At 50.9% G+C, this 20,941-nt stretch overlaps 8 protein-coding genes across 8 annotated transcripts; 4 read left to right on the forward strand and 4 right to left on the reverse strand.

The window, feature by feature from the left end:
• Positions 1-1,698: 1,698 nt before the first annotated feature.
• Positions 1,699-3,834, forward strand: dspD (putative protein-tyrosine phosphatase; the record flags this gene model as incomplete). Its single annotated transcript, XM_025678186.1, has 1 exon — positions 1,699-3,834. One exon carries the CDS (start codon positions 1,699-1,701, stop codon positions 3,832-3,834), a length of 2,136 nt encoding a protein of 711 aa, XP_025543215.1.
• Positions 3,835-4,547: 713 nt separating this feature from the next.
• BO79DRAFT_189230 (putative S-adenosylmethionine-dependent methyltransferase) lies at positions 4,548-5,832 on the forward strand (the record flags this gene model as incomplete). Its single annotated transcript, XM_025680642.1, has 2 exons — positions 4,548-4,641; positions 4,818-5,832. Exons 1-2 carry the CDS (start codon positions 4,583-4,585, stop codon positions 5,830-5,832), a joined length of 1,074 nt encoding a protein of 357 aa, XP_025543216.1. The 5' UTR covers positions 4,548-4,582.
• A 135-nt stretch (positions 5,833-5,967) lies between these two features.
• BO79DRAFT_167482 (putative nicotinamide N-methyltransferase) lies at positions 5,968-7,112 on the reverse strand (the record flags this gene model as incomplete). The annotated part of the gene is made up of 2 exons (XM_025679380.1): positions 5,968-6,535; positions 6,620-7,112. 2 exons carry the CDS (start codon positions 7,110-7,112, stop codon positions 5,985-5,987), a joined length of 1,044 nt encoding a protein of 347 aa, XP_025543217.1. The 3' UTR covers positions 5,968-5,984.
• Positions 7,113-10,998: 3,886 nt separating this feature from the next.
• On the forward strand, positions 10,999-12,683 carry BO79DRAFT_225443 (putative C2H2 finger domain protein; the record flags this gene model as incomplete). The annotated part of the gene is made up of 3 exons (XM_025683732.1): positions 10,999-11,013; positions 11,126-11,667; positions 11,846-12,683. 3 exons carry the CDS (start codon positions 10,999-11,001, stop codon positions 12,681-12,683), a joined length of 1,395 nt encoding a protein of 464 aa, XP_025543218.1.
• Positions 12,684-13,560: 877 nt separating this feature from the next.
• BO79DRAFT_64581 (uncharacterized protein) lies at positions 13,561-13,897 on the reverse strand. The gene has a single exon (XM_025689547.1). The coding sequence runs from the start codon at positions 13,796-13,798 to the stop codon at positions 13,607-13,609; it is 192 nt and encodes a 63-aa protein (XP_025543219.1). The 5' UTR covers positions 13,799-13,897; the 3' UTR covers positions 13,561-13,606.
• Positions 13,898-17,282, reverse strand: atrR (transcription factor atrR). Its single transcript, XM_025689546.1, has 7 exons — positions 16,827-17,282; positions 16,633-16,760; positions 16,189-16,568; positions 15,642-16,138; positions 15,408-15,583; positions 14,797-15,357; positions 13,898-14,747 (listed from the first exon to the last, which is right to left on the reverse strand). The coding sequence occupies exons 1-7, from the start codon at positions 17,025-17,027 to the stop codon at positions 13,997-13,999; spliced, it is 2,694 nt and encodes an 897-aa protein (XP_025543220.1). The 5' UTR covers positions 17,028-17,282; the 3' UTR covers positions 13,898-13,996.
• A 1,521-nt stretch (positions 17,283-18,803) lies between these two features.
• On the reverse strand, positions 18,804-19,632 carry pam18 (putative mitochondrial DnaJ chaperone (Tim14)). The gene is made up of 4 exons (XM_025682177.1): positions 19,527-19,632; positions 19,378-19,451; positions 19,266-19,319; positions 18,804-19,209 (listed from the first exon to the last, which is right to left on the reverse strand). The coding sequence occupies exons 1-4, from the start codon at positions 19,572-19,574 to the stop codon at positions 19,071-19,073; spliced, it is 315 nt and encodes a 104-aa protein (XP_025543221.1). The 5' UTR covers positions 19,575-19,632; the 3' UTR covers positions 18,804-19,070.
• A 168-nt stretch (positions 19,633-19,800) lies between these two features.
• On the forward strand, positions 19,801-20,810 carry BO79DRAFT_207485 (ribosomal eL24 family protein). Its single transcript, XM_025682178.1, has 3 exons — positions 19,801-19,908; positions 19,992-20,093; positions 20,147-20,810. The coding sequence occupies exons 1-3, from the start codon at positions 19,904-19,906 to the stop codon at positions 20,607-20,609; spliced, it is 570 nt and encodes a 189-aa protein (XP_025543222.1). The 5' UTR covers positions 19,801-19,903; the 3' UTR covers positions 20,610-20,810.
• The last annotated feature ends 131 nt before the right edge of the window (positions 20,811-20,941 follow it).

Raw genomic sequence — 20,941 nt, forward strand, 5'->3', positions numbered from 1 at the left:
GGGGTGGCTCTGACATGCCGGTGTTGGGGTGAATCTGGCATCTGATTTGCGTGCTTTTGGCGCCCATGATGCACATTCCAGCCTTTGCACACCAACCCGGGCGGCTAAATTTAGAGCTGCAGGCGCTGGATGTTCTGCTTCGACCGGGCGTTGATTGGGTGGTACCAACTGGCTGAATGGGGCTGTTGGGTATCCACTTTCACAGCGTAAACGCTGGTGATTGGCTGGCTGACAGCAACACGGCCGGCCGGACCCAATCAGGACATCCGCCCTTTCCCTTTCCCGTCCCAAAACGAACTGCTACCATTTTACTTTTGTCTTTTCTGTTGCAAGTCTGGCAAGTCTGGCAAGTCACGGCGTCTTTTCCCATACCGTGCGGTGGTTTATTCTTAGCGCTCGGGTGGGTTCGGTTGCTTATTATTTGCTGCCGTTGCTGTGACTGCCGCCACTAAAAAAGAACTTACTGCTTGTGCTGCTGCTGTTGCGGTTACTGTTGTTTGCTGCTGTGGTGCCTGCCATCGGGAAGACAGACAGACAGACTGGCTCTAGTCTAGTAGTACTTCGTGCTCTGTCACTCACTCTCTCTCTCTCACTTTGTCTCGCGCGCTCACTCTCTTACTACGCGCTCGCTACTCTCCCTCTCACTCTCTTACTACTCTCTCTTTCGCTCATTTCCCTTCCTTTCTGGCTGGCTCGACTCACCCTCGATCTTCCTCTTTTCCCTTTCCCCTCTTCTACCTTTTCCCCCTCTCCTCTTCTTACCTTCCTTTTCCTTCCTTTTTTTCTTTTTTCACCAAAAAAACTAAACCCCCTCTCCCTTCCCCCCCCTCCTCATCACAGGGACTTGCTTCTTTATCCACAAGTCTGCTTTTCTTTTCTTTTGGGTGGGTGGGCAGTCGTTCTTTGCTCCCTTCCCTCTCCTCTTCTTCTCTGTGACCGAGACCCTCCCACAACTGCTGCTTCTTTCGTCATTCCCCGGAGGAACGACTGCCCACACAATCACCGGGCGGCTATTCCTCCCAGTTGCATTGTGCCCTCCATCACTTTCCAGAAAACCTCCACCCCCCTTGGTTCTCTGCTTATTCTTTTCTTTCTATTTTCTTTTCTGGTTCTTGTCAATCCCTCCTTTATCTCAATTGTCTATTCCGATTTCGACTTTCTATCCATGTCGCCGTTGTTGCTTCCCGTTGACGTTTATCAATAACAATCCTTTACGCCTATCACTGACAACTTCCTCCAAATAAAGAGGCAACAGTTCTCTTGCGGCATTCCTTGGTATGTTCCCAGTCTCGGACCTTGTTGGGACCCCTCTGTGAATGGCTTTCGTCCTATCTTTCTATCCATCATCTGCTGCTGCTGCTTCTCCCCTGGTTCTCTTACAACCGCCGGTAGCTCTCGTGGTTTCATTTCAAGCTGGCCGATCGCCATTCTGGTTTCACCCTCCTTGCAGCCGTGCTTGCCTCTCTACCATCGAAGGTCAACATAAGCTGAAACATGGAAGCTGATTGTCCTCTGTCCAAAAGGTCATTTGCGCTGGTAGCAAGTGCGACTCTATCTTGTCTTCCCCGGGCTGGTGGCAATACTTGTGCTACGGCTACATTATTTGCGCCAGCGATCTATAGCAGCTGCGATCCTGAGAGGGTATCCCCTTTCAAACGCAGGTGTACCTCCTCATCTCCACCCTCCCCGGGCCTCACGATGCCTGTGCAAACCAGCTCACCGTCAGCCCCGGATTCGTTCCCTTCTTTTATGTCTGTGTTTGGGAGGTCGCCCGAGTTCCCCGACACGAAGGACCGAACTTCACTCGTCAAACCACTTAGGGTTCCGACCAATGTCACAGTCAACACATCGCGACGCCCACTTCCCTTTCAACATCGCGAAAGTATATCATCGATGACATCAGGCTCCACTGATTCGTCGCCCACCACCACCATCTCCACCTTCGATCCTCCTTCGGCCGTGGATACCTCCCCGAGCTCCTCGCCTGAATCTCCGTCATCCATGCCGTTATCATATCCTACCTTTATGCCACTTGCCCACAAGGCCGAGTGCCAAACGCACTCGGCGGCTCCGACCACCGACTTGAAACCGTCAACGGATAGCCAAAATGTCGCACGGCCCGACTCCCCCGGCAGGCGCGCACGCAACCTCAAGAATCTTTCTCTGAGAATGCCTCTGCCATCGCAAGGGTCCCGCCCGCCTATTGCAACGGCTTCTGTCGTAGAAACCACCTCCCAGCACCATCTTTCCGCCCCGCCCTCCCCAATCCATGTACCACCGAAGGGCATGCGCCGCAAGCCCGCCAATCTTACGATCCGCACTCCTGGGTTTGATCGGTCCTTTTCAAGCAACGGTAACGATGTGCCGCCGACCCCGCACGCTTTGCGCCATACCGAGTCCTCCCCGTCCCTCACGTCTGTGTTTTCTCCATCATTCGGCCCGAAGGGTGGCATGCAACTGCCCCGACCGATGACCCATCATGGTGCCCGGCGACCGTCGGGTGCGTCAGAGAGCAACCTCTCCCCTCTGCAAACGGTGCCCGACGAAGGATCGGGAGTGCTGCATGAATTGGAAGAGGAGGATGACCACCTCGACTCGAGAGAGTCGACGCGGCGCAACGAGCGAGGTTATCCGAATGGACCGATCCAAATCTATGACTCTGGCGTCTTTCTGTACCTGGAGCCGACCGCGCAAGAAGCTTCGCATTTCGATGTGGTCGTGAATGTGGCCAAGGAGGTGGCAAATCCGTTCACCGCGACTGCTGGTAGCACTGGCACGGTGGTCAGCACCTTGCGCAATGGGTCGGCAAGTACGAAGCGACTGTCGACTGGAGAACCGTGGACGGCCATGTCCGATGCATCCTTCAAGTCTGCCTTTGAATTCCCCCAAAATGACGACTCTTCGCCTGCCACACCTCAGAAGGACTCGTCTGGACCGGAATATGTCCACGTCGGTTGGGACCACAACTCCGAGATTCTGGATGATCTTTTCCCGCTTTGCGAGTTGATCGATTCTCGCATCTCGGAAGGTAAAAAGGTACTCATCCACTGCCAGCTGGGTGCTAGTCGATCGGCATCGTTGGTCATCGCCTATGGTCTTTACAAAAACCGACAGTTGGATTTTAACTCGGTCTACGAGCTTGTTAAAGAACGTAGTCGCTGGGTCAGCCCCAACATGAGTCTGATCTATCAGCTGACGGACTTTCGTTCTCGGCTACTCCGCGGCAAGCTTTCGAAAGCGGCCCCGGAGGAGTGGTTTGTCGGCGGGGCGCGCAGATGCTCCGAGCCTCAGCCACCCCAAACAGCCAGGACAGATGTTTCGGAAGCCAGCACGCCGGGCTTTCTCAGTGGCAGTTCGGATGCGGAGCCAGCTTCGTCCAACGGCCTTTCGCAGTCGTCGATGAGCTCTCTATCGGTGTCGTCTAACCAGACGACGCCTCTGTCGATAGAGAATTTAGGCTTCTCACAGTCGCTCTCACACAAGCGCAGCTTGTCTCCCCGGCCACTGCCCTTCCGGCAGGCTACATATCACCTGGGGCCGACGGGCAAAACTTTACAACCCGAATATACTGCGCCTTCGTGGCGTCCCGAAGGCGGGCCATGTTCTCTGGCTAAGACGGACGTCTTCGTGCAAGACATGCCAGATGGAATGAACTCGCTTTTCTCGCCGAGAACGACTGGATTTCTTGCCCCGCCTCTTTCGCGTTCTATTGCCGACTGCCTCGAGGACGACGGTCCCCACGGGCTGCGGTTTGGGTCGCGAGTTGCAGACCCTCGATCACCGCCTCCAGGCAATGAGCGCCTGATCATGAGGAATATTGATGAGTTTCTGTAATTCTGCCATAATGTCCAAGACAGATTGTCTTGAGGACGGGCTTCCGGGAGCTACGTCCAAGAAATGATTCCATGACCATATACACCTGAGGTTTACTCGTGTTGACCTTGTCCCATCTCTACAGCTTTCATTATGATCTACTGATCTACCGTCATTCTCTCTTTCAGCTGTGGTGGCATTTTTCTCTTTCTATTCGCTTCTACCATTTCCCTTTTTTTTCTCCTGATTTGATGACTTGATGACCAAAGCGGGCTTACGGTCGTTATTCTTTCGTTCATACATCTGCCACTGTGCAATTTCATTCCCTTGGTCAACCAGCGGCCCATGTTGCATTCAAGGCCGTGCGTCGACATTGCATGCGTTTGGTCAACCGGCGTCCTGGGTGTTAAAAAGATGATAAAAGGCGGCGAAGAGTTGCCTGGTAACTTGTAATATTATTACTGTTCGTTTGTGATGCACCCTGTGTATTCGTCCACTCATTCTGTGTTGTCGATATTGGCATTTCAGCTGCGAAATACCCTGGGGCTAGTGATTGAATCAAGTTAACAAGAACATATACCAGTAGCAGTAGCAATGTATGTAGTGTAGTTTGTAGTTTGTATGGAGTTTACTTTGTAGTAGCGGGTTTAAAGCGGGCCGAGTGCCGAGCGGCTGGCATTGAACCTACTGAAACGTCATGCGGGTTAGACTTGTGAATTTTCGACACAGCCAAACTGCCTCAGTCAGAACACGAGAACAGTCTGACAATATGGCCGACGACAGCCATCCGGCGCATCTGTCGCCTAGCGAACTAGGCACAAAAGACTAGTGAGTAGTAGCAGCCAACATCAGCATCCATCCGGAGTACATATGAAAACCAACGAAGTTTTCATCCACTCTACCCCGCTACCCCTCATACACCATACCCAAATTCCCTATTTCGACCACCATACCCCCAAACCAACACCTAACCCCCTACTAACACACTATTTCAATCAATGTAGCTGGGAAACCTTCTACGCACGCACCCTCTCCCACCTCTCCACAAAACACACAACCGCCACCACCACCACCACCACCACCACAAAACCCACCCCCAACCCCAACACAGAATCCTCCTCCGAAGATGAAGATGAAGAAGATGATATAGACGACGACTCCGACCCCGGCACATCATGGTTCTCGGAACACAATGCCCCCGATAAAGTCCTGCAGTTCCTGACGGATGAGGAGTTTCCGCTTGCGCCGGTGAACACTAACACCAACAATAGTAAAGATGGTGATGAGCAGCAAGCTCCAAGTATTCTCGACCTCGGCACGGGTAACGGGAGCATGCTCGCCCTGCTACGCAAAAGAGGCGGGTATAAGGGTGTTATGGTAGGGATTGACTACTCCATTAGGAGTGTACAGTTGGCGAGGGAGTTGCAGAGGTTGAGGATTCATTCGGCTTATTTGTCTGACTCCGAGGATGAAGGGGATGAGGATGAGGTGGGTAAAGAGGGGAGTGGGGATGGGGGAGATACGAATATTCGGTTCGAGGAGTGGGATATTTTGCATGGGGATGTGTATGAGACTACTACTACTACTTCTGAAGAAGAGAGTGGTGATGGGGAAAGGAAGAAAGGGAAGGTGGATTGGTTCCCGTATGATAAGGGCGGGTTTGATATTGTGCTTGATAAGGGGACGTTTGATGCGGTTTCGTTGTCGGATGAGGTTATTCCTACTTCTGATGGTGCTGAAGGGCATGCGTCGGGAAAGACGATTCAGAGGAGAGTGTGTGAGAGATATCCCGGGATTGTGAGGGGGTTGGTGAGGAAGGGTGGGTTTGTGGTTGTTACGAGTTGTAATTGGACTGAGGAGGAGTTGGTTGCTTGGTTTACTAGGGCTGATAGTACTTCTTCTGGTGGTGATGGGGAGGAAGATAAGTTTGTGGTTTGGGGACGGGTTGAGTATCCGAGGTTTAGGTTTGGGGGGAGGGAAGGACAGGGTGTTTGTACGGTGTGTTTTCAGAGGGTATGATTCTAGTACTTAGTATAGATTTGGTATAGAGTTGAATAGTGAGTATAGAAGGTATATGTGAATGTCTATGTCTTGGCTCTCGCTGTTGTATCTATGTTTATGCTGTGTCGTTGTCGTTATTCATGGCGCATCCATCCCATTTATCCACCCTCTTAGATGTCGTCTCTCTTCTTCAAAAGCGCAACCGCACACCACCGTCTCCTGTTCTCCGGTCCCTCGCCATCCCTCTGCGCCACCCACTCGCGACGCACCTCGCGTCCATCTTCCTGGCCCGCAATCAAATCCCGCTCGTAGATCCGCTCAATCTCCAATCCCGTCTGCACTGCCGTCTCGAAAAAGCCTGCGACAATCGCCCGTCCAGTATGAAATCCGGCCACGACCCAGACGCGCCCGCCAGGGGCAAGGAACCAGCACATCGTGCGCGCGAGGTTCTCGTGCTGCGAGCGCATCCAGTAGCAGTCTGCTGCGACGATGCGGTTGAAGCTGGCCTTGTTCTGCACGGCCCAGGGATCGGTCTCTAGGGTGCCCCATTCGTGGGGTTGGATTGTCACGGTCGTCGAGGTTGATGACACCTTGGGGGAGCGTAGGTTGTGGTCCAGGTTGAATTTGATGGCGCCTGATAAGGCGGGGGAGGAGGGGTGGTCGGTTGCTGTTACGGTGGATGCTTGGGCGAGGGCGCAGACAACGGATGGTAGTGCGGCGCCTGAAAATATGTTAATATGTACGTTCTGTGATGATTTTCAAGTATTCTGGGGGAAAAGGTAAGTAGGGCAGGAGGTATACTGACCAGCGCCTAATTCCAACACCCTCTCTCCCCTCACCCTCCACATGGCAAGCTCATCCGTACTCTTCAATTGCCCACTAGCTTCCAGCTCATCTGCCTTCTCTACCGCCTCGGCAACAACCATGGCCGCGCTCCAGAGGAAATGTGCAAACAGCTTCCGGCCCTCTTCGATATGGTTGACCTGGCCGTCGGGGCGGGGTAGCCCCTCCGCTACCTCCTGGGAGCGCTTGCCGGTCTGGGTTGGGTACGAGGGGACCATAATTTCGAGATCGCCATAGCGGGGAGACGAGTAGAGGAGATGCTGGCCTGGATCGCCGTGAAAAGAGGGTGCATCATCTGGGAATAGGTGTGGGAGAAATGCGGCGAAAAGGTCTTCGGAAGATTCCTCCGGGTCGGCCTCAGTATCGGGGTCGTCAAACTCGGGACGAGGGGCAGAGTCCTCGGAGTTGGGGAGAGGATGTCGACGAGGAAGAGGACGGAGGCGCGAGTGAAGCATTTCTGCCTGGGTCTTATTATAGAGACTTCTCTCAATAGTTTTCTCGGAGGGGCGCGTGAGGGGGAAAAGAGGAGTTTGAAGTGGTTCTACTATAGACACACGGTGGGAAATTGATTGGTGTACCCACTGCCGCTGCGGCCAATCGGAGACAACAGTGCCTGAAGTATAGGGCCGTCCCTTTTTTGGGGTGTAAAAGAGAGTTGACTATCCATGGTTATTTGGGGGTGATGTGCAAGGTGGAGTGCTACGATGCGGGTTTCTGAATATTCTAGAGGCGCAATGGAGATTAGCTTCTCGCTGTCCGGAGAATTACTGAGCCTTATTCTTCTAGTTCAGTCGAGCAGATCTAGATGGTAGAGGTTGGTCAGCTAAGTAGTACTTTGTAGCGACAATAGTTAGCAGTGCATTGCTGAATACCAACGAGAGGGGCTGCACTATGTACCCGACTATAAGACATTCCATTACTATTTCATATTATCAGTGAGGGTGGAAGGCATCTGATGCAGTGCAGCAACGGTCGCATCTCACCCACTGCACTCTGAGCAAGTGACTCTCCTCCGTTGGATCGAATCACCGGAAATCCTCAGGCCCGATCGACAAGCCGATCCTGACTTGATGCTTACCTTACTTTACTAGTCGTTCTCTTTTCATGTACCTGACCAACGCTCGTGGTAACTTTGCTGCAGAAAGTATCGCGTATCACAGGTCAATGGATCGGTCGGATGCTACTCCGGACTACAGCTGATGCTCCGAGCGAGTCAACCCACGTTCGGTTGAATCTTCTCATACCACTTGCGAATTTAGTACGAGTATCATACCATACCTTTTGAGGTGCTTCTATAAAACCTCTCGTTAACGTGGTCGTCTGCTATAAAGATACCCGATTGTGTCCAGGTTCCCCGCTCGGTTGAGGGCCAACGGTGATGAAACAGCTTCCAAATCCTTCTCCAATTACTCCTCCATCTGTAATTGAAGATGATCTTTGGTTGTTGACCTGTCGACGCGACGTGTTTGTTCATGGCCACATTGTCAACAACGAGGCACAGATCACCCTACATTGGTGGCATTGTCCCCATCCGAAACGCTGGCAATCCGTGTCGGCCTTCCATGTCGGCAATGCACTTTGAGGATAAAGTTAATGCGAAATCGGAGCTGTTCGTTGGGTATATGCTGTGGAAGAGCCAAGTCAGCACCGATTGATCAGCTCATGCATCATCTATTGACATGGCCCGTCTGATAGAGCAATAACACAGAGGTTGACGCGATGTTAGTGACCAGAGGCACCTCAAAAATGTTGCGATGGAAGGATAAAGGCCCTTTTCATTGCCTAAGATCATCCAGAGCCGTGTTTGTCGAACAGAAGGCGGCCAATCGTACTGCAACGGACAAAGGCGTAAGTTATTTTCAAAGGCATCACGGTAGTTTTAGAGAGTTGCTTTGTAAGTGCAGCGCACCACATCCCGATCGCTAGTCAGACAGTTAGTCGTTAACTAACTAGTTGAATATTGACTAGATAGTTGTCCTCTGATAACCCCCCCTCGACGCGCCAGGCACATTCCTATTTGTAACAATGGGCGGCAATCGCTATCAACTGATTTGGGCCTCCTGGCGGCGCTAGACCCGAGCAGGCAACTTGGCTGGGCTGCCATGGAGGGGGTCTCAAGATAAGGCCGTGACCCCGTCATATTACATTACCGGTACTCTAAACCGGGTGGCAGTTCCCCGGCCCCTCTGTCAATCATCCGTATGGTATCGTCATCCGCGATGATGTCATCTCCCCACCTGCAGGCCCTAGACCGGTCCATCGCAGCGTAATAAATTACCGTATGGTCATGGCCACGGGGCGGGCACCCCCGATCAGCAAAGTGAGTGAGTGATTTTTGGTGGGAAAGTCAGTCACTTAAAGTCAGTCATCCATTCATTGTACCACAATGGATCGATTACTGGCATTAGTCTAGTTCGTTTCCTCTGATTCTTTGGGAGTGAGTGAAAATCATAATTGTCACCTGTTGGATTTCTTTTCCTGTTCTTTCTCTTTTCGGAGATCATTGTACCTGACGACATATTATTTCTTTTTCTTACAAGACTTTTTTTATTTGCATTCTAGACCGTCTCAACTATTTTTTAAAAGGACAACAAGGCAGAAAAAGAAACAAAAAAGAAGAAGCAAGAAAAAAGTTTGGGAAAAAAGAAAAATGTCTGGGGTGTCACCATCCATACCAGAGCTGGTGGGCTGCTGCTGAACGGATGATCAGTCCAACAGGTGACGACGGACTGGGAACTACACTTGTCCTTTTGCGACAGAGTTCCCAGAAATAGTAGACAGCCAAAAAAGCAAGACAGACAAGCAGAAACATTCCATGAAAGCTCTCCGCGGATTAATCACCTTCTGGACCATTCTTGTTTTTCTATTTTCCTTCCTTTTTCTCCTTTGTAATAATTGTGTGTTATTATAACCTAAATAATTTTTTTTTATTTTTTGACAAGATGTTTTTTTTCTCAATGGAACCCTCCAAGGCACTGGTTGATATCATCCATCCATCCAGACCTGGGTCTCCCGTTCCCTTCCAGTCCACTTCTCTCGGAACCCCGATGCGAGTGGAGCAAATCACATCACTTGCCTGGTTGTTCTTCTTCTTGCTGGCCGCCGGTTAGTCAGGAACCAGGGCAAACCCTGACCAGGATGGTGAGAAAGAAAAGTAATAATAATAGTAGTAGTAATCAGCAGAAGATCCTGAAGGAATTCCAATCCTTCTATTGAATCAATCAACTGTTTCAAAGTAAGATAATCGTCAGGTTGACTGCAAACCAGCGGCAATTATTTTTTTTCTTTAGTGATTTTGCCCGAAGCTGACGGATAAGCTGAATGGCGAAATTAAATGGAGCACTTTTAGCAACTTTTCCCAGTGTCTGATCGCCCGAACCCCCGCATTGCTCAAGGCCAACTCCTGGACTTGGACTAGCGAACCCAAAAAGGGCCAAATTGGAAAAATGGCGACACCCCCCGCAAAATAAATGTAATGAAATTAAACAAAAAGAGGAAGGAAGGGAGTAAAAATTACCTTAAAATATTTAGATCAATACGGGAGCATATCGTCATTCATCATTAAATTTAGTAGATTTCCGGTAATTCTGTAAAGTCGCAGTAATCGTACAATGGCCTCATCCAATCAAGGGCTGTAACCCGTCCCAGCCAGACGGCCTCGTGCTGCCATCCAATCCGTCCATCTTTGCATCGCCCTGCAGCTTTTTTTGTTAACCACTCACTAGTAACAGTAGCTGTTTAGTCGTGACTGTCTCTGGTTCTGTGTCTGTGTCTTGTCTGTCTGTCTTGTCTGGTCTTGTCTCCTCTTTCTCCTCTTTTTGTCTCTTACTCTCTCTCTCTCTCTCTCTCTCTCTCTCTCTCTCCTCTAAACTTTCCCTCCCTCTTGTACTTCTTCCTCCTCCCCTTCCATCTTCCATTTTTACCTCTACTTTACTCTTCCACTATTTCCTTCTCCCCTTTCTTTCATTGATCCACCCATCTTACTCTCCCTTTATCTACTAAATCTATCTCGCCCCCCCCAATTGCCCCCGTGATTGACTGCTTTGCTTGTGCTTGGGTCCTGAACCTTTTTACCCTTAGCCTCGCAGGTACCTGGTCGCCCGCTCGTATCCCTGGGATTCGCCTACCAGTTAAACTAGCTTTCCAACCGTCTCTCACTTTCTCCTCTTTCCTTTCTTTCGCCTCTCTCTTTTTTTTTTTATTCTCCCTCTTCAGCTTCAACCTCACCACCACTTGCTGCTTATCAGCAACCAGCACTCCGCATCGATTACTCATTCTCCATCGCTCGCCACAATAAGGGCATTCATCGAATTGTAGGCCTGAGAGTCCACGTACTCAAAGATGGCCTCGTTCAAGGTAACTCTCCAGCTTCCCTTTCATGGCCACTCCGGCTATAGTCGTGTGTGGATGCAATCACCACCACCCTTTCCCAGTGGGTCAGGCTAACACAGTCATACTTATCTCTTAGGAATTGTCCCTTTCCCGTCCGCTCCCCCAACATAACTCCCGCCACCATTCTCACTCCATCTCCCTCGGTGCCGTCAACTCCAATTTCCGGGTGACTCGCCGCAAGAGCGTTACTACCGCTGCCGCCGCAAATGCTGCCGCCGCCGCGGTCGCGGCGTCTATGAAGGAGGCTCCTGGCGATGGGTCGGGGCTTACGATGCCCTCTCATCGGCGCGGGAGCCGGAAGGGCCTAGAGTCCAGCTCGGTCGGAGCCCCCTCCGGTTTCGGCTCTTATCTTTCACGAAGCATGAACAGTCCCAGCCAAGAACCGCCGGTCGCTCGCAAGACGTCACCCAACCAGGCCAACGATGGATCGTCGACGGGTCCGACAAATGCAGATGCCAATAACCCGAATCCCAAGCCGGTCAGCACTAAGAACCGAAACAGACGGGCCAGCGAAGGATCGCACCTGGTCAAAGGCGAAGGGAAGCGTGCCATGGCAGACCTTCGCTGCGATCGCTGCGGGAAAGGGTATAAGCATGGCAGCTGCTTGTCCAAGCATATGTGTGTATCCTCCCCCCATGCCATCCTGCCGTCTGGCTCGGTCCGGAGCAATGCGCCATGTCGGCTCTGTGCAAGGTCGCCCTCGTGGTCATCCAGCTCCCCTGATCTCACTTCTCCTCTCCTCTACCTCTCTCATGCCGTGCTGGGACGCAGTGGGTTGACGTTTTATGGAACTTAGGTGGGAACACGACCCTGCATGGGCAATTACCTCGAAGCTTTTGATCTCCAAACATCAGCAGGTCCAGTTGCTGGAGGCTGCCTCCGTTCTGGTCACCATGACTCAGGATGGTCCGGAAGAGAACGGAGAGGCCGAGTCGGATCTTTCTTCCGCGTCACCAGATGCGTCGTCGGAGCTTCGGGACGGCCTCAGCTCAGCTGAGACGACCCCGCCTCCGATGGACGAAGATGATGACGATGACGACGAAGACATGTCTATGGAGCCGGCAACGATGGACAAGCGGTACAGCGCTGGCAACCTGTCAGCCCATTTCTCCCATTCCTACCAGTCCGGTCCCTCGAGCTCCTTCACCAGCAGTGCCCCATGGGCGTCACCGGCGTTTTCGCATTTCCGCCATTCCAGTATCGACACCCGACCTTCCACCGCCGAAGCCAAGCTGCACGAAGACGATGAGGCCGACTTGGCTGCTGCCATCGGACTTTGCAACTTTGGAACCCCGCGCATGGGGCCACAGCAAATGTCTCCGAGCGTGCCACCGGTGCCTCCACTCCCTACCCGCTACTTGGATCAAGCTAGCTCCGTCGATAACCAGGGCCGTAGCCTGGATCAATCGAGAACAGATGCTACCGATGCGGCTTTCTCCAGCACCACCCCGAACTTCCTCTCGCTGTCATTCAACCCCTCCTTGTCATACAAGGTGTCCGATGAGCGAGAAGTGAGGACGGGCAATGCTGACCGTGCCAAGCGGCAGCATCGCAACGCGGACGTCGACTTCGGAAGCCGGCCTACACAGGCAGACGATGATGACGACGGCGTCTTCGGCCGAATGGAAGAGTAGAACGACGACTCACGTCCGTCTAGACTCCCTCCTTCCCACCCCTCCGGATCTTCATATTCATTCTGGTTCAGCCTTGGATCGCTGGCCAGACCGCTGTATCGCAGCCATCACTTGATGACATGTACGAGCTTTGCGCGACTTCTGTAAATGCCGGTTATTCTTTTTTGACTAGTTGCGTTGAAACTGGAGTTGGAACACCCCCTTTTGCATGTATGCCAGTTTTACCCCAGGATTTGTATACCTCGGCCAGGTTTACCGAACAAGGTCCGCCGACCCACCACCACCACCCACACTCACAATGTCCGTTTATACCAATTTCCTTTGTCCTTTGGAATTTTTTGTACCTATTAAGTCGCTGCATCCTCGTACCAGCCGTCAAGGTGTTTTTGCGTATTATTTCTTGGTCCTCATTTCCCTTTGCTTCACTTTTTTTCCTTACACTCTATACTATATCTCGGTCATTGTAACCGAACGTCATGATCTTGCATTATCCCCTATTTTTATGATCCGGCTGAGGGGCCGTGAAGGAGGGAAGTTCATCTTCTACATTCGATTAACGAATCAATCGATCAATCAATACATTATACGAATAAATAACTACGTTTTTACGTGATGCGGAGGTCTAGATGCATAGCATCGTTTGTATATCTTGTATTCTACCGTTTTAGTGGGGTTCTTGAATTGGAAACATGACCTTTGAAGGGATGAAACTGTGTATATTCATAATCAAATGTATGGTGCAGTAACTTTGATTCTTCTTTCATCACCCATTGTTCCTAATGTGGAAACCACGTGTCAAAGTAATCTATGCCACTCTACTAATTTATAGCGAGGTATAATAGATAATAATTCTAGAGACAGAGAAAAAAGAGTAGTAAGTAACTCGATAGTAAATCACTACCTATCACGTATGTATGATAATATTACACCTTCAAACCCGATGTATATTTCGCCGACCGACGCCAAACATGTAAACTCAGAAAAGTATCAAGTGCAGTCTTTCCCTTAAGAAAGCTTTCCCCCAAAAAAGAACATATGTAAAGAAGACCGAAGAAAAGTAGATGAGGAGGGAGTAGGAAGTAGTGACAATAAGAAAGAAAAGAAAAATCAATCATAGTGGAGTGGCGTGATAGCTGTGCGCGTGCGTCCTAGACTTTTTGAAAACGCCAGAAGCTCAGACGAATTATAATATGGTCAGAGAAGAGGAAGGAAGTGACAAATTGTCTGTATGTACGTGCTGAAGACCCCAGGCGTCCGCTGGAACCGGGAAAAATATGGATTTGAAAATTGGGAGGGTTCTTCGTGTCGTCATATTATGGCCCGTTTGGTGGACCGTTGTTGGTATCACCGAAGACGGGGAAGTTATTCGACATATCTGCCCAGTCCCATTCGATGGTCATTGGCATTTGCCAGAGGTCTTGTGGGACGAAGGGTTGTTGGAAGGGTGCTAGAGGGGTATCGGGACTGGCTGTGAAGGGCGCTTGGTCGCCGAAGTTCACGCCTTCCAGGTTACCTGGACTGAGCATTTCAAAGTCTCCACCAAGGCCTGATAGACCGTGCATGCTGTCCTGGAGATTCGTGGTGAAGCCGTTCGCTCCAGAGAGCGGCTGGCCTGGGGTGAAATTTCGTGGCTCATTAGGGATGTTGGCTGCGGGCTGATTTGGATTATTAGAGAACGAGGGAGATGAGAAGGGAACGGTCGTGGGAGGTTGCGGCGGTGCTGAATCTGTTGGCTTCGCGGCTGGTGTAGCGGGCTGGCGATTTCCATCTGCTGTGTGCCCTGGTGCATGCCGTGGTTCGTCGGGAGCAGATTTGCGTTTCTTCTTCGAGTGGCTGTCTCTTTCGGCTTTGTCGAGGACTACCTGGGCGATGCGTTCGAATTCACCGCAAAGAGCAAGCATACGCTTGACACTTCCGTTCGACTCGTCGGAGACGAGAGTAGACAGGAAGTTGACGACCACGTTCATCAACTTGACGTCGGAGCGAGCCCGCGCATCATTAGGATTTTGCAGAATATTAGCAAATAGGGTAACCAGTGAGGAGACCGGATAATAAAGTATCAACCTATCCATGTTAATTACTGACCGGCAGTCCATTTCAGCGCAGTACTCACCAGACACAGGCAAAATCGCCTTGGGGTATGTATTTGATCAGATTAATAGAAGCTCTCGCAGCCGTTACACAGAGAACTGCCGACAAGAATACTCTGGGATTCAACGGTCTCGCGTTCAGACCTTGAATCGCATAATTGGATAACCGGCTCGTCCAGTAGCCATGATGTACGGACATGCGGTGGATAGTAGTCAAGCAGTTGTAGTACGCAAAATGAAGCACAACAACGTGCAGGATAAGGGGCGTGTGGGTGGTCTTGATTTCGTTTTCTGGTCGGAGTTCAACAGGAATGCTATCCTTCCATTCCTCGAGCTCCTTGTCAAGATCTCCAATAGTGTTCAACAACTCGCCGTCAGACTGCTTCGATGCTTTGGCGGAATAGAGTCGCTTGTACACTCGGCTTTCAATGATGGCAAAGCGGCACATGGATCTGAACAGGTTGAATTTGGTACCGTCCGATAACGGGACGTTGCCGATGTTGTCCGGGGGGTCATCACTCGGTAACTCGACGTTCATGTCATCATCATCTTGAACAGGCGGGCGACCGGACCGAAGACAGATACTGTTTGAACGTTAAACGGGAGTTGGTCAGGTACATGGAATCTGACTCACTCTTTGTCCAGAAGGTAAGCAATCCAAAACACTCGTTTCCGCTGTTCCACCTCCACTGGATTCAAGCCAAATCCAGAACCCCGCTTGTGCAGACCAATACTGTGAGAAAGTCGAATGGCAGCTGCAACGAGGAAAAAGGACGGCTGGGGGTTTGGTGTCCCCTGCAAGAAAAGCGACTACGGATCGATGAGCACTAAGACTATATCAAAAGTACTTCTGAAGTGGATCACTTACCATGCCGAGTAGGGCCTGAACGCTTAGTAAATCCGTGTTTCGCATAGTAAGCTCGGTCAAAACAGCCATAGCGTTCTTCAGGTATAGCCAAGCCTTCTTGTCTTCTTCCTGCGGCACTAGATTGCTCATAACTCGAAGTCGGTGCGAGATCGCCAGGACCACGTTGATACTAGCCCACCAGCCAGAACCTTCGTACGGATCCCGAGAATACTGGCGTTCCACCAAGTGCATGAATGTCGGCTCGTGGAAGAGTGGGAACATACAGTTAAAGTTGGAAAAGAAGTCTCGAAAGAGAGACATAGCCTCTTCCTTGGGCGGCAATGGCTTGAACACGCGACGGGCAAAGATGTCGCTGAATATCTCGGGCTTCCAATACATCCACTTGTTGTCGTCGATATAGGCAGAAGATATCATGTCTTGGAAGGAAGTGTCGCCGGTCTTCTCGTTGACCCACTGGATACCCTTGGGAGAGAAAATCGAGAACCCCGAAGAGGACCCTGTCATTTATTAATGCCAGCCCATGCTGTGATCATCCAAAAGCACTCACCAATATAGCGCGTTTCTCCGCAATTGTTCGTCACTAACGAGCACATCATATCCGACAAGCCCTCGACCTCGGTTTCCGATTCCTTCTGTGATTCCGGCGACGTAGCAGCTGTGCGCGGGCTAGACTGAGACTCAACACGGGGGGTAGAATGATGCGATGAAGTCGTCGGTTGTGATTGAGCGTTGGATTGAGGAGCGGTGAATTTGTTCGGACTTTTAGGACGGCTTATGCCACCGTTTGCCAGCGATCGATCGGCCAGGCGTTTCTCCAACGTTCCCAAATCAGTCTTTCCACCATCGTCTTCGGACAGTAATCCAGAAAGACGGAGCAGCGACTCCATCCTTCCCAGACGGTTTTCCAGTCCTTCGATATATTTGGCGCTGTACAAGAGCAAACCCGTCAGCGATATAGAATACAGGGACCGGTAGCAGACGGAGTACATACCCCTTTGGCGGATTCCGTTTCTTCTCGACTTGTGTGAACACACAATCTGTCTTGTAATTGATGCAGTGCGAGCACTTGGGCATTTTCCCATCACACTTGATTTTCTTCTTCCGGCACATGTCGCATGCCTATGCGGCGAACAATCAGCGCCCCGAACCCCCCGAAAACACTTCATGCGCATACTAGCGACTTACCCTTGCAATTCTTCGCCTCTTCGCATCATTGGTATCTTCTCCGACGCCCATTGACTGCTCATCCTGGTAAGACATGTTTTGGTGAGCGGATGCCATCGGCGAACCATCCGGTCCATAGGCGCCGTAGAATTGCTGCTGTTGGTTCATGAGCATTGGCATGTCAAAGCCCATGCCATCGGGCGCTTCCCCGATGCCGTCCATGGTGACGTGGGGGCGAGGATCCAGCAAGGTGCAAAGTATAGGAGCCTGCCTATGTGAGGGAGTGGAGTCCCAGTGCAAGCGGGTATGCTTCGAGCGTCTTGGGCGATGCGGGGTTCGTCCCCGACGACGTCAACGGGCAGATGGAAGGGAGCGGCCGTTAGGGCGGGAAGGTGTCGCGAAAATCCAGATGCCGATAAGGAACGACTAGGGTGAGCTGGGGTTAGAGCCTGTAGTCGGTGGGGGAAAAATTATGATTGAAAAGTAGTCGAAGGCAAAGGGGGGAGGAGGAATTAGACCGTAAGGCGATGAATGATGGAATGGCTGAGAGAAGAAGAGTGTGGCTTACTCAATCAATCCAATCTTTCCCCGATACAGGCACGTGGCGAGAGTCTAGCACGATAAGGCGAAAAATGTACTTTTAAAAAATTGGGGTAAGAAAAGAAATGTAACGGAGATGATGTCAAAGCTTCACAAGAGGGGAAAATGAGGGACTGAAGGGAATTTGATCTGATCTGTCAGACAGACTTAACAAGTATCCATCAGAAAAGAATGGGGGCATGCCACAAGAAAGAAAAAAAAGAAAAGATGAACACGATCGTCAGTCACAGCTCCTGGATGAAAGTTGGAGGAGTCATCGAGCTAACGAAGGTTCAAGGTTCAACTGGTCACGTAACAGCTTTGCTGCCTTTCTGGCTTTGTCTGCCCTAAAAGAGTAAGAAAGGGTAAAAGGATGAAAAAACGAGTAGGTAAGCAAAGCTTCGATACTGTTCCAGTCAATACTCTTTGTTTGTCCCTGAAACGGAGGTAAGTAGCGCTGCGGACGGACTTAAGGGATCATCTACAAAGATCGGCTGAGAGTGTGTTGGAAGTCGCTTGAGGTTCTTAATTAATGCTGTTAACCACTACTGATCAGGGACAGTTATCATTGCCTCGTATTCACGTATTCTGATAAGTGAAAATCTCTCCTTGGAATGATCTACTCAGTATGAGCCATGTTGTAGTCTCCAGTACAGCTTACCGTGACGACTCGCATGGTTCCCCAGTCCTAGTCTAGTCTTACCCAGTACTTACAGAGTACTAGAATTCTATTCAAGACCCAGAGTTGACTAGTCCAGCAGCACGGAATCTGATCCAACCGGGCTCCGTTTCTGGACGAATGAAAATGGCAGGTGACGGATGGCTTTTTCTCCGAACAGTCCGTCCCGGCCGGCCTTGGCTTGGCAGTCTGGCTCTTTTCCTGAATTTCCTGGCGCCCATCGGTCTTTCGGACTTTGCCCTGTCCGGCGGCAGTTTAAACCCCTGCTCCATGTTTCTTTCTCTATCGGTGGGGTTCTATCTATTGCCGTCTATCTGGCTCAACTCTTCCCGCTTCAGATCGGGGGCGTTTTAGGCTGCCAACTTGAGTGACGTGTGTCTAACTAGCTATTTCAGGGGTGAATCTTGGACCCATAAGCAGTAGTAGTAGCCTGATGAAACGTGGATACTGGTTGTCTAGCGCATGGGCATGTGAGTGCTTGGACTGTCAATCCCCGTCTGCATTCATTCACCTGATAAAGTAAGGACCTGTGACGGTTCTACACTCCTGAAAGTGCCGTACAATCATGAAGCAAGTGACGAGGGACTGACGCGAGATCAATGATCATATCGCTGTTGTTTCCAGAATAATGGCAGTGGCTGAAGACCAATCTCCGCCAGACACGCATACTTTAGACTTACCCAACAGACCAACCAATAGGTCCTTGGAAGGGCAGAAGGTATAATGAAAGACGTGATACCAAACAGATAGTTATATATTCAGGAGTGGCGATCTCATCAGGATATAGTAGACAATAGTACAAAGCCCCACGCAAGGAGCACACAAAGACATATCTTTCGTCTTCGAAAAAAGAAATCCCACCAACGCCTCGCTATGCTCACCCTAAGAAGAATCTCTCTTGTACAATAGGAAGATACCTAAAGCATCCCTAGCATGTTCGTGTTTTCCTCTCCCAATCCAACAACGCCCCGAACAGTCGTCAATGGAGGATCCGCGTTGGAAGAGCCTTAAGTGTGTTTGTCGAGGAACTCCTTGGCCTCGTTGATCTTGGTCGCCAAGTAGGGGCTGCCGCCACGATCGGGGTGGTTGAGAAGCATGAGCTGGCGGTGCTTCTTGCGGACCTTGTCCTTGTTAAGGGTACGCTCCCTATATATTTGGTTAGAAGTCGAATAATATAACGTGTCTGAAGGGTTGAAACGTACGGAAGCTCGAGAATCAAGGCAGCTTCACGGCGGTTCATGCGCGGCTCGAAACCTCTGTATACCAGTTAGTGATCGATGCCGGTAAATCATAACACAACAGTGTGTGGCTCACCCCTTGTAGAAGGCCTTGCCCATGGCATTCACACCTCCCTTGGAGCGACGGTAGGCAAGAAGACCGGCGCGACCCTAGCAGATGAGAGTACGTATTAGCCTCCTGTCATCCATTATGCAGATACAGTCCAGTTCCCAAGTCGGACTTACCAAGAAGGCCGCAGTAGCGACACCGAGACCGATAGCAATGGTAGACATCTTGAAACAGTCGAGTGACTAATTCAGAAGTAGACGGAGTGAGGGTCGTAGGACACAGCAGGAGGGATATCCAAGGAGTGACGTTGGGGGAGAGGCGGAAGTCCAGATAAAAAATCGGAGCGGCGCCGCATTACCCGTTATGGTTTAGCGCCGGTTGCTCCACGCTTCAATTTTTGATGCGGTTCCTGTCCTGAACATCGGAGATCTTCTTTACACGACGGTGGGATCGAGGAGTTGTTTGCGGCTTCTTACTATATTTTTCGGAGTTCTCCTTTTACTTCATCTAATCGCCGCTTTCGGGCTCACATACTCGAAACCACTAGCCCAACATGAGGTGCGTGCCCCGGCGTTTTGCCTCTGCTCATCCCGGAAGAAATTTGACCAGCGGTAAGGACTTGCGGCTGACCTACCTGACAGAGTTGAAACGTGCCACTTTTGCTCTAGGCCTGTCTACCCTAGCAAGGGTATTCAGTTTGTTAGAAATGACGCCAAGGCATTCCGGTTCTGCAGAAGCAAATGATAAGTCCCCCAGCCCCGCCCAGTCTTATCAGGTTTAAGCTAACTTTTACCACCCATCAGAACTTCAAGGCTAAGCGGCAACCGAGACGTGTGAAGTGGACCAAGGCCGGTCGCGCTGCCAAGGGCAAGGAGATGATTGTCGACTCGTCGCTGGTGCTGTCCCAGTTCGCCAAGAAGAGAAACGTCCCCGTCAAGTACGACAGAAACCTGGTTGCGGCGACTATCAAGGCGATGGAGAGAGTGGAGGAGATCCGGCAGCGCAGGGAGCGTGTGTTCACGAAGCGTCGTTTGGCAGGCAAGCTTGCGCGGGACCGCAAGCGCGAGGCGGATCGCAAGGTGGTCATGGAGGGCGAGCACCTCATTCGCAAGGAGCTCCGCGAGCGGGAAGAGGGACAGCCCTTGGTGGCCGAGACTGCCAAGGCAAGCAGACTGCACGGAGAGGAGCGTCTCAGACAGAAGAAGAAGACCAGAATGTTGGTGGATGGAACTACTCAGGAGGAGATGGATGTCGACTAAAGGGCTATGCGTTTCTTACCTTTCTTTCTCCCCGGCTATGTAGTCGGGTTCGATACCTTGAGGTTATGATGGAGTTGGGTTTGTTCTGTTGTTTCAAGCTTTTCCTATCCAAAAGTATCCAGTGGTCTCTGGGATGAACTTTCATGTCCAAATTATTGCTTTCTTTGCAGGTATATTGACTTAATCATACAAAGACGTGCTCTATAGAATCACCCGTTGTGTGAAGTGCTAGTGGACCGGAGGATTGTGCTTTAGGTCTTCTGGGACCAAATGATCATTATCAAGTGCTTTACTCCTATGCAACCTTAGCAAGAGCAGTATAATTGTAAAGA

This window comes from Aspergillus costaricaensis (genome assembly GCF_003184835.1).
Source record: "Aspergillus costaricaensis CBS 115574 unplaced genomic scaffold BO79scaffold_5, whole genome shotgun sequence".
Taxonomy (NCBI): domain Eukaryota; kingdom Fungi; phylum Ascomycota; class Eurotiomycetes; order Eurotiales; family Aspergillaceae; genus Aspergillus; species Aspergillus costaricensis.

Excerpts from the sequence above, each read along its gene's own strand:
- BO79DRAFT_207485 (XM_025682178.1), top strand. Across the intron at positions 20,094-20,146 it reads CGGTTCTGCAGAAGCAAATG|CCATCAGAACTTCAAGGCTA; the intron begins ATAAGTCCCCCA and ends AACTTTTACCAC.
- BO79DRAFT_64581 (XM_025689547.1), bottom strand. The coding sequence starts at position 13,798 with ATGATTGATTTTTCTTTTCTTTCTTATTGTCACTACTTCCTACTCCCT.
- pam18 (XM_025682177.1), bottom strand. The coding sequence starts at position 19,574 with ATGTCTACCATTGCTATCGGTCTCGGTGTCGCTACTGCGGCCTTCTTG. Across the intron at positions 19,452-19,526 it reads TCGCTACTGCGGCCTTCTTG|GGTCGCGCCGGTCTTCTTGC; the intron begins GTAAGTCCGACT and ends CTCATCTGCTAG. Across the intron at positions 19,210-19,265 it reads GCCTTGATTCTCGAGCTTCC|GGAGCGTACCCTTAACAAGG; the intron begins GTACGTTTCAAC and ends CCAAATATATAG.
- atrR (XM_025689546.1), bottom strand. The coding sequence starts at position 17,027 with ATGGACGGCATCGGGGAAGCGCCCGATGGCATGGGCTTTGACATGCCA. Across the intron at positions 15,584-15,641 it reads TTCAGGCCCTACTCGGCATG|TCGCTTTTCTTGCAGGGGAC; the intron begins GTAAGTGATCCA and ends ATCGATCCGTAG. Across the intron at positions 15,358-15,407 it reads GCTTACCTTCTGGACAAAGA|TATCTGTCTTCGGTCCGGTC; the intron begins GTGAGTCAGATT and ends ACGTTCAAACAG.